Source organism: Antedon mediterranea, chromosome 5 (assembly GCF_964355755.1).
Source record: "Antedon mediterranea chromosome 5, ecAntMedi1.1, whole genome shotgun sequence".
Classification (NCBI taxonomy): domain Eukaryota; kingdom Metazoa; phylum Echinodermata; class Crinoidea; order Comatulida; family Antedonidae; genus Antedon; species Antedon mediterranea.
This window is the reverse complement of record NC_092674.1, coordinates 16,708,461-16,720,939: the sequence shown is the minus strand read 5'-3', so window position 1 is coordinate 16,720,939 and position 12,479 is coordinate 16,708,461. Positions and strand designations below refer to the sequence as shown.

General features: G+C 33.1%; 1 protein-coding gene across 1 annotated transcript in view; it reads right to left on the bottom strand.

Annotated features, from left to right (window-relative positions):
- Positions 1-12,479, bottom strand: part of LOC140048489 (run domain Beclin-1-interacting and cysteine-rich domain-containing protein-like) — a 106,892-nt gene that overhangs the window by 47,609 nt on the left and 46,804 nt on the right. The window contains exons 6-7 of the mRNA XM_072093220.1: positions 11,539-11,654; positions 9,341-9,557 (exon numbers count right to left, since the gene is read on the bottom strand). Of these exons, the coding sequence (XP_071949321.1) occupies positions 9,341-9,557; positions 11,539-11,654 (333 nt within the window). The remainder of the gene's footprint in view (positions 1-9,340; positions 9,558-11,538; positions 11,655-12,479) is intronic.

Below are 12,479 nucleotides of genomic sequence, written 5' to 3'. Positions count from 1 at the left end.
CTTGGTGTTACGCGTTGGGACAGACTAAGAAATGAAGACATAAGGGACAGATTAGGAATAAAAGAAACAATCTCTGAAATAATTCAAAAGGAACGAATATGCTGGTTCGTACATGTGATTAGGCGCACTCCAAACACATGTTAAACATAAGTTACAAACAGACCTTAAAAACAAAAGACCAAGAGGGTGTCCGCCAAACAGATGGAAGGATCAACTACTTAAAACATAATACCAGTCTACCTCTACTAACAGCAGGACAGAACGCGCTACAAAGAGACTTCTGGCGCGGTAAAAACAACATGACGTGTGCAAGGATACGAAGAGGATTACGCAATTAAGTCAAGTAAGTCAAGACGTCATCATGTTAAAAATTGAAATAAAAGGCGGGTCCAGTATTTTCACCTATGCGACACAAAACAGACACACTAGTAACAAAATTTTATTTTCTTCAGATAATAATGGCATACGGTAATCTTTTTCTGCACGCAATATTCTAATGTATGATTAATTTTTATCTATACGGTATATTTCAATCTGTCATAGCTCCTCGGAATGAAAAGTGACCCGCACAATTAAAATTTATTATGGAAGCTGTTGAATTGTAGATATGAATTCATATACAAATTTTGTCTATCTGATGTCATGACGTCATCATAATATGGCCAGAATTCAAAAAGTCAGATTTTTATCTCTTTCGTAAATGTTTGTCGCATTTAAAAGAGAGTGCATCTCACATTTAAGTGCCCAAAATTCTTCAAATTTTTTTAATCTAATTATCTTCTTAAATATTTATCTTTATATGTCACTTTTATGACGCCATCATGTTAAAAATTTGATTAAAGATGGGACACTGTATATAACATATACAGTATATGTTATATACAGTGTATTCTGTAAATACTGTATGATACAAAATAGGTACAATTCAGCAGTGTAAACATATTTAATTCATGTCATAGGATGGCATAATAATTGTCGACGTTCATATATTATAACATAATTATGTGCATGTTGTTGTATTTCCGCGGCAAAGTGACGAGTTCAAATTTAGTTATTCTTCTTTCTGTTTTTACAAAGAGCATAACAAAATTGATTTTTTCATTATATACTTTTAAAGCCTTTCCTATTTATTGCATAAAATGTGGGACTATTTCAATTTGAAATCACGTCATACGAGGACTCTGAATTAGAAGATTTGCACATGTTTAATAGTTACAAAATATTGTAAAATTGATGCCTATTTGTGGCAGGGACAAGCCAGATCAGTCACATGTCGTAAATATTTAATTTTGAGATAATATCATTATTATGCAGGTTATTATCTGTTTTATTATGGTAAAACAATTATTGCAATCCGACTTTTAATTACAAAGTTATGTGAAATTTAAAACACGTATGTGTTGGAACTCTCTGGATTATGTTTCGGAGAAATGTGCGTTCAAAGTTTACCACTGTGGCCTTCGCGGAATGAACACCCTTGCAACGGACAAGAGGACACAGTTTTATTATTGTTATATTGCTAGTTATCAGATGTTAATAAAATTCCGACAATTTGCTCACGATAATACTTCAGTTTTGTCTTGATCTTTACATGGCATTATTAATTTTAATTTTTTACCAAGTAAAGTATACACTGCTCTCGTGTTGTGTCCTGCTTCCTCCTCTGAACCACTGCACATGTGTGTGTGGATATTTGACAGCTACAACATTGTGAGCATGCGCAGTCATGAGCTTTAAAGCCATATGAGCACAATTGGCCAATCACAGCATCGAATACAGCGTTCATCGTTAAGGAAAATATTTTTGTTTATATCACTAAAAAAGTAGTTATCATTGGTTAGGATGAAGAACAACTGAAATCATTGTTCAATGAAAAATCACCTCTTTAAATTAGCATTATATTCGTAGCAAACAAGCCAGATTTCTCTTAGAAAATGGTAGCATACGAACCTTTTGAAAAGACAATTCTACAGGCGAAAAATTTGACATCTTACAAAAACATAGCCTTTACTTGTTTTAGGTTGAAAAATTTAAAAAAAAACCAACACAGTATGATTCTAGAATACATAATGGTTAGATTTAATCGATAAAATATTTGTCAACATGATTTTGCCTATTCCAGGCTATCCCTTTGCAAAAAAACCGTATACGAACGTATACGATTTACATACGTTTCGTATATGTTTCGTATAGGAAGTCCACTTCGTATACGAAACGTATACGTCAATTCGGAAGTTCCTGCCCGCATAATAAACATATACGAACCGTATACGATCATTTATAAACAACTTCCTAATTATACGCTCCATATACGATCCGTATATGATCCGTATACGACGACGCGTGTATACAAACTGCATCGTATCACCAAGCGAAAAGGGACTGTCCCTCTTTTTACAAGACGACGATAGCATACGTTTACGATCGCAGGAGCATCTTGACTTCAATAATTAGTGTACAATTTTTTTTTTTCAGTCGGTATATGTACATTAAATTCTCTATGATGATTTAGTTCATAGTTTTCGCGAATGAAAAAAATTGGTGCTGTATTTTACTAGACGTTGTTTTTCTAGCAAGCATAAAAACCCACCCAGGCTGTTCTGCCTTGTTTATCTCCTCTGCTATTTCTTTACCTTTTGTATGTTCCATTAATAAGTGAATCACAAAAAAAATTTGCTGTTATTAATTTGAAAGTGCTTCAAATAATATTAATGTACTTGGAAATAAATAAATATTAAATTGGGCCCGCAGTATATTAAATTTAAAACGAGTAAGTAAAATCCATAAATTACGATTTAATAAAAATGTAGAATACATGTGGCTCCCTACTATATGGAATGATCCAAATAAATTCGCCCAAAACGTGCCTGTGTTATGTGCGCTGCATGCATGCATCACATGGATGGATCAGATTTCATTTCAATCATTGTTGATTTTTTGGCTACAGGTTTTAACTCGCCATAAAAAAAAAAAATGGGATGTAGGCCTATAGTTACAGTAGGCCTATAGTGTAGGCCACTATTTTTTTGTTAAAAGCAAAATTCCAGCTGATTTAGTGTCTTTAGGATGTAAAGTAATGAAAAAAATATGTTGCCATTTTTTTAAAAAAAGCTTAAGGGTGTCAAATCCAAGATGGCCGCCAATACGTAAAATATCCAATAAATGTACCATATTGGACAAAGTAACACCCATTATGAATAATATTTTAAGTTCATATGGGTTCTCTGCTATATAAGAATTATTATAAACCTATATTCATTAGTATTCTGACATTTTGAATTTCAAAATGGCCGCCATTTTTTAAAAATGGATTAAATTTCTTATTAAAACATGTGCAAGTTATGACGTGGATTGAAATCACATAAAATGATTAATCACCAATGTTGTTGTCATAGGCCTAACACAAAATGGCCGCCATTTTTTAAAAATGGGTTAAATTTCTTATTAAAACGTGTATAAGTTAAATAAAATTAGATTGAAATACACAAAATGATATGCTTATGACAACAACATGGTGATTAACACAAAATGTTGACCATCAGGAGGTCTACAGTACTGACAGTACACTTCTTCATATTAAAACATCTTATAAACTTCTTCAGTTAAATGACAACTAACTCTGCCAAAGTCCTTCAATGAAATATTTCTAATCTTGAATACGATACAGTAAGTTGACCTTCCTTCATTCTCTACAACTGTATCCATCAAACTTCCACAGACTGATCTGCGTTCCCAACAACCTTGTTCAGAAACAAATTGGCAAAATAACTGAAATACCTCATTTCACCGGCAAATAATCTCTATAGGAGTCCTCTTTTACTTTGATAAGTTTGTGACCTGTATTCACCGTCATATTTATTTTTTTCCAATATTCGTCTTTTTCTTAGGATACCATATAGACAGTTTGCCTTTTACCAATGCCTCAAACATTTTCTGTCCAATTTCATCATGCCATGGCCAACAAACACCTTTGTGCGAATTGCAGCATTCTTCATTAATCGGGATATCATCTCTCTTTAAATGTTAACTAGATTTGCCAGCTCTGATGAAATCATTAATTTGTGTTATTCCAATTATAGCACGCTCAATGACCCTGATCAATTGATGTAAATCCAGCAAGTCCCACACATACATGTCCTCTCATATACATATATAGGAATATAGTTTAACCACATCATTTAGATTTCGTCGACTCTCAGTGTTCAAGTTAATGTCTTTATGATCAGCCTCTTTCAAACAAAATGATACTTAACTTAGAATCTCTTTCTCTGTCTGCATTTGTAGAAGCAAGTTGTAGAGAGAAAGCAGAATTAGTGTGCTTCTGTCCTTTAGAGATGTTTTCCATTTAAGATATTTGTGGCATAGGTAATACAAGTTCAGTTTCAACAAAAGCACTTGCCTCAACACTATTTTCACAATGATACATGTCCAAAAGCCATATAGTTCACCGGGTCGACATAATAATTGCTTTTTGATGTCATCTCTGTCCACCTCCACTCATCTCGGGCAAGAGTCATCACCAGGCATTCTTGTCTTTCCCTAGTACATGAGTTTTTATACCACAACCATGTGCACTCATCAAACGAGTGTATAATGCTACATATCTAATGAAATTGGTTGAGATTGTAGAAGATGAGAAGTAGGAGTTCATTCATTTACAAGGTTATTTATAGGCAGAGCTGTATCTGTATTTCTTTCAAGCTTTTACCAAAAGTTGACAGGTTGAAAACTTACCAACCATACTGGTGACTATGACCCTGAAGGTTCAGACATTGAATTACATAGCAATAACGCATTTATTATTTAACATATTTATACAGGATTTCACAATAAGGTATAAATGCACTTGTTTTATATTGTGGTCCTGTCTCCTGTCAAGTTTCAGTTTCATGAAAAGAAATGAGATCTGTAATTTAGAATCTATATATATATAAATTATGGTTAATTCTGACATAGGCGAGCACAATGGAAAAACTTTGGAACAAATTTCTGCCTTGGATACCTACCTGAACTATCTTAGGTGTACCGCAAAATGTAAAACAGTTTTCACTATTACGATATTGTTCCATATTTCTATCTATTCTATCTAGTTTTAAAACAAAATATCTGATTCATTGGTAGATTTTCAACTCAATTTCAATTGTACGCGGTCAAAGTAATTTCCGGATTCACGATGAGTTCACAGGTTCACCTTGCAACAACTACCTGGTTTCAGTTAAGTTGGTCGTTAGTGGCTATAGCTATTTTAGTTTTTTGTTTATTTTCGGATCGGACCGCACGTGTGAAGGTACAGTAATAAAATAAATTAAATCCCGATAGCCGAGTTTTATTGAGAAAAGCTGGCAGGAATAACTGTAGGCAATCTGTGTCCCATTAGGGCCCATATTGCAAGCCGTCTAAAACATCTTCCTTCTTGGGCCGAAACGGCCTACACTGTCGCGGAAGTTAGTTTCAAAAGATGTTTAAATTAAATAATGTATTATGATGGTATTAATTTGAATAAACGCCTCCCCAATAAAACATCACCCCTCCTACCCAACTATCTAATAGATAATAAAACGCCCATCCACATTTATAAACACAATATTGTATATACTATTTATAATATAATTCATTACACCGTTAACTATAATTTACCAAGCATTTATTATAATTTTTTACCACTTTTAATATCTATTAGAGGATTTTATTTGATTATAAATGTTACGATATTATTAAAACTAAAAAATCCCTCGAATAAGCATCTCCCTCAAATGAACTCTGCCTCCCCACCTCCGCCCTATAAAACAATAAACACTATACTTTAAAATGTTATTAATCATCTAAGACACTGTGAAGCAGAGTAGGTTTAGTTTTTCGAATGTCAAGCATTTTCAATAATAGTAACCGACAGAAAACGTACAAGGAGAACGTCCTTCTAAATCCTTTTTACCCGAGTCATTATCATTCCGAGAACCTTCGTTTACACTTCCTAGAGGGGAGCGAGCGAACTAGAGGTCTAACCCTCTAGTTAGACGTAATTGTTGTTGAATATTTGATATAAATTGTTAAGTTGTTCCATACTTTTGCAACTCCAACTTTGAACAATTATTTTATTTAATAGTCATAGTGGGGTATTATATATCTGTTATATAGAGGACATTGACAACTTTAGACAGCCTTATATTTACAATTTACAATCCTGTGAGAAGTGACAATTTTAGAACATTGTGTACAAACAACAATTTATGCACACATATTTAAAAAAAATTATTTAAAGAATTTAATTTTTAGTGGCGGCCATTTTGAAATCCAAGATGGCCGACAGATTATCGCTTTACATAGTTAGGATTGTATAATGGGTACAGTAATACCATCAAAATGGACTTGTTCCACATTCATAATTTGTATTATAGGTGATATTCTGATTTTTAATAGGGTTATTTGAATGTTGGCGGCCATCTTGAATTTGGTCCTTTAAATGTCTTTTGAAAAAAATGGCAACATATTTTTTTTCATTCCTTATATTATCAAGATATGAAATAAAGTCAAAGTTTGCTTTTAACAAAAAATATACACGACATTCATATAAACGACATACCAGCCTACACTACTAGGTAGATAGTAAATTCGATGACTTCTAGCTAGCTAGGCTATAGGCATATTGTAATTGTATATATCGAATATGCAGTATATAGCTACTGCAGCAGCTCTAGCAGTTCAGTAAACTAAGAGTAACTAGGCCTGGGGAAAATACGCCAAGGAAAAGAGTCTGTGGTACACTCATTGTGAAAATAAGCTAGCTAGCTTTCCCCCATATATTAGATTTGGTAATATTGTATTATTTTAATAACCTACTCTAGCTAGTAGTATATCAACAACGGTGAAATGGAAATACGATGCATTATGGATATCATCAGAGTTAGGGGGTGTCAACAAAACACTCAACAGCCAGAAATACAAAAAAGAAGCTCCGACGTTTTTATTTAGAGCATTTTAGTTACTATTTTAGGCATACAGAACTAATTGCTGTAAATTTCCTAGAGTTGTCACTGATAAATACAATTTAACATAACCTACATATAACTTTAAAAATCCAAATGATAAATTTTACGCGAACACCGTAAAACCAACCAGTTAAATGTTTGTTAAATAATTATTTTACATCTCCCTGGTAAAATGGTACCCTACGCCCCTATTTTTATGCCTCCATCATTGATAAGCCGAGCGGTATTTAATTATTTTTATTATTTAATTCGTAAATTAAAAAAAAAAATCGTTAATATAAATATGTGAACCTTTGTAACTTTTTTTTGTATATGCGCGGGCGCGATACTATTTAATAAGATAGGCTTTATTCATATCATTGGCGTGGAGTTGTAAACAACTATGAGCCTAGTTGATACCGCCTCGTAACCAGGTATTGACGTTTTACTATAATATTGAATATGCACTGTTAGTGTTACTTTAAAAAAGGATGTAATAAAACTGTGTACAATATTAGTAGGTACAGGTAATAGGTTTTTTGTGCCCCCTCTGTACACACGCCTGCCGGCTATTTGTTTATCCTTTTAATGAATGTAGTACGAGTCTAACTCCAAATAAAGATATAGAACACATTTTGAGAATTCAAAGTGTTTTTTTTTTAAGAATCTCATATTACCATGAATCATCTTTTTACATAATATACAGCATAAGCATGTACAATCTAATTTAATTGTCACGCAATTGAATTAACAAAGGACAAGGATTTCAAATAAACTGTTACAAAGAAACAATTATTAATGAAATAGTTGGGGTATTGTTGGGTCCATGGGAAATCAACAATGTTTAGTAGACTTATTTAATTTGTTATTTAAAGTTGAGGGTAGTTATTTTTTAAACATATTGGAATACCATGAAAATAAAGAAAGATATGTTTTATGATTTCTTAATCACCAAGCAGAAATACCGCTGAGATAAATGAAAGCAATTCAATCTGTTCGCTACCGGGAATAAATTGAGATTCGATATAATTGTATTTACTATCACCACTAATTGTGTTTTTTTTTTCCTCGGCGGAAGTGATCGACTTCATATTCAAAATCCGAATGTATTCATCGTTAAATAATAATTATTATTATTATACAATGACCCCACTTCTGTTTTGGGTCATGGTTTTCCTCTTCGGCATTATTTGCCGAATTATTGTTACTCCATCTCCATTGCTACAACACACGTCGCGGAATAATATCGCTTAACATTGTACGATTAACGATGTAATTTGACCACCCAAAGCTCGCACGTGGCGTGACAAATTGAGAACGACGAACCCGATGATTCACTCGATGATATGCATGATTGGCCACCCGGGAGCCGAGTCGACCACGAGTTGGAACTGTAGGCAACCGAGCGACGCTCGGTCGTCGTCGGCGGCTGCACTTACTGACCTCTGTCATATTTTATAAATGAAAACTGCAAACAACATCGTCGATTTGTGAAAATGGCCCCTTGTTTTTTCTAGGTCTACCTAGTAGTATACCTGTTAGTACTTTATTTACTTGCGAAAAACGTTGTTTGAATTTTATCGGTAGCCTAGGCTATCTAATAAATATAGAAATAAATATGATCTTATGTACTAGGCCTAGCTCCTCCTACTACTTACTAATAATTAATACTACTAGACTAGGCCTATCTAATGGCTGGTGCTAGCTAGGCCTAACCCTAGGCCAGAGCCTACGTACGTATTTGTTGTTTTATTTAGCTCTATTCTACTCATTACTGCTATTATAATTTATAAAATGGCCTAGTTTGTTCGTATATTATTCGTATACGTCCCGTATACGATATTCTTATCATGAATAAACAACGTATACGTTACGTATGCTAAACGTATACGATGCCAACTCTTTGTGGGAGCAACAGAGTGGAAATAATGTAAACAGTGAAATCGTATACGATCCGTATACGTTTTCAGCGTATACGGATCGTATACGGCTTTTTTGCAAAGGGATATCTCAGTTCGGGGATTACTGTTACATTAGTGGTTGATTTGAGTTATGTTAGTGGTTAATGTTATGTATGCGGACTTAAAAGCGGAAAAATATGACTTGATTGATTTTGAGCCAATACAAATATGTATAAATTTGAAAGAGCCAGAAATGCCTTGTATATGGAAAAACTATTTGCAGGAAAATTGCAACAACAGATTATCAGACGCATATACATATGTTACTAAATTGCAGATATTAAATATCATCATCTGTTGATAATTTCCATGACTCTTATGGTGATACAATCTTTGTATATGCTTCCGCCAGGTACAGTAGTTTTTGGTCTACCAACTGGTTTTTAATGTGAATAATATGATTCTCTTACTTACTATCTGTTTTACTCTCACCATCACTGAATAGAGACTTGGCTCTAATTTTTTGAGAATGTCGTTCATTTCTTCTTATTCTAATACGCTGCTTTAATTCTTGAATCTCTTCATCTGATGCATCAGAATCATGATTACTGTCAAGAATGGTTAACTGTTTCCATTTTATTTGCTCAACTGCAGAAATGATTGCTTCTGATATACAAAAATGAGCATTTTCCTGCAATAGAAAAATTATTACAGATAATACAATGGGTGAAATATAATCAGGGATGTTCCACTTTTAAAAGAAAAACATAACACTTCTTAAAGCTCAACCAAATGATTGTCAATATTCATTTTAGTGGTAAATTTTAAAAATGTAAAATATAGGTGTATGCATTTTAATGTATATTACAATAAAAATGTAGTTTCCTGAATGCCAACTCCAACTGTATTACCTCCGTCGTTATTGAATAATCAATAATACCCTCCCACGCTATTTATTAGAACTTTAAAATAACAGTTTCAGCAAAGTATATAATCTCAACATACAAATAAACTTAATAGTAGATGAAGGTGAAAAAATAATTATTCCTTAAAAATTACACTGATTAAACCAATGTTATGACAGTACCTTGCCGTTGAATCGTTAATGTTATGACAGTACCTTGCCGTTGAATCGTTAATGTTATGACAGTACCTTGCCGTTGAATCGTTAATGTTATGACAGTACCTTGCCGTTGAATCGTTAATGTTATGACAGTACCTTGCCGTTGAATCGTTAATGTTATGACAGTACCTTGCCGTTGAATCGTTAATGTTATGACAGTACCTTGCCGTTGAATCGTTAATGTTATGACAGTACCTTGCCGTTGAATCGTTAATGTTATTACAGTACCTTGCCGTTGAATCGTTAATGTTATGACAGTACCTTGCCGTTGAATCGTTAATGTTATGACAGTACCTTGCCGTTGAATCGTTAATGTTATGACAGTACCTTGCCATTGAATCGTTAATGTTATGACAGTACCTTGCCGTTGAATCGTTAATGTTATGACAGTACCTTGCCGTTGAATCGTTAATGTTATGACAGTACCTTGCCGTTGAATCGTTTTGCATTATTCTTATGTTAAGTTGAATTGACTTTTAGTCCCATTTTTTTCTGTGATTGCCATACCCATGGTATTTTACAAACCACTGAGATTTGTAAAAATTAAAATATTATTAGTGGGTTATGGTTTATTTCTGCAACTAAATGGTATGCTATGTGTACCATCTAGGTTGTGCCCACAGATTTTTTAATAATGTAATCAAGCTTCAGCATAAATAACTGACAATTTTCATTTATGTGCATCAGTAGGAGAATACTTGATAAAGTATATATGTAGCAGGTCACTCACTTTCCTGGAATTCATGTGGTTGACCATACTTAACTAATGTAGGCTATATACCTGGGCTATAACCACTAAGGTGTTTTATTTGAAGAAACTGGTATCTAATAATTACTTGAGTGGGACCTTAATGGATGTACCAGCTCTTGGGAGGAGACAAGTAGGGTCACTGAACTTATAAGTCACCCTCTTTACTGTTCCTTGAATAGTATGTATATTCTGTAATTAACTCTTTTTAAAATTCACAATTTGGAAATAACTTGAACTAATAGCTACAACTTAATCATTCTCTGAGTACCTGTATATAGTGTAAATCAAGTACTGTTGAGAAATTAACAAGAGTCTGTGTCAGTAATATATAGCTACATATATATAGAACCATGTTTTTATATAGATTATATAGAAATAAATCGTATAGAGGTGAGAGTTTAGAAATTTAGAATTTGAAAATATTGCCAGAAAATGAAATGTACAAAAAAACTAAATCTGGTCGCTGGGTAAATAACTATAAGAAAACAGAACATAAACCAAGTCATTTTCGCACTCTTTTTAGAATTTCAATTTAATTTCTCGACTATGTACAAAATAAAGATGGAAGGTTACATTTTTTTCCAAAATACAATGCATAACATACCTGACATTTTAAAGTGTTGTTTAGATTTATTTTGTTTATGTTAGTAATTTAATTTTGTTACATTAGTATATAATTAAGTTTGTTTAGTGGTTAATATTACATTGTTAGTTGATATGTTAGTGGTTGATATATGACAGGCCTACACAGCATAAATGTTGTGTACCTATAATAACATTGCATGCTAATTTTCTTACTCTGTCTAATTCAGGACACATTTTGAAATCTTTTAATGACAAAAAACTGAGTAGTGATTGACCTTCGACTGGGCGAGGGAAGTAGCCATCTGTAACAGGAGACACACTGCAGGACCCTACAAAATAACCAAATGCACTGAAATTAATATTTACAAGAGATATTATAATTCACAACACTTTTGAATGTATTAATAATTATAACAAAATATAGAATAAAGTGTAACAATTCTCAACAACAAAGTTTATTGCAAACTTCCCAACTTGTAAAAATGAAATATGGGAATTTTTAAAATACATCAAACCATAGAGGGAGCTTTTAAAAAATGTAAAGGTATTGGTATTTATAATAGTAAACCTGGGCTGGATGTCAGACGTGCCAAAAACAGAAAATACGATGCCAACTCATTATTTAACTTAACTAATAATACATGAATGTATTATCCATTTAATTTAAACCTAACATTATTTACATGTCGTCTAGTAGTACCAAATATGATACGCTTAGTTTTTCCGGCATGCATCGTGATACCATTGTCAATTAACCAGTCATTGCAGCTATTTAAACAATTATTCAATTTAGCTTCAATTATAATAGGATTTGGATCACTATACAAAATAGCACAATCGTCGGCATAAAGAAAAAGTATACAATGAGGATCAATTGATGTTACAATGTCATTAATACACTAAGAAAAGTAGGGGGCCCAGAATACTGTTATTAGTACATGCTATTATGACCCAATGTGGCATTCTTAACAGCAACATATTGTTTTCTGTCTGATAAATAAGACCAGAACCAGCCAGTGGGGTCACATCCTATATCGTACAGTTTTTCACATATAATACCATCAACTGAATCAAAGGCTTTACGCAGCATGTCCTGTAAGTTGACCATTAGCCATTTTCGAATTAACATGGACGATGAGATGAATGAGGTAGGT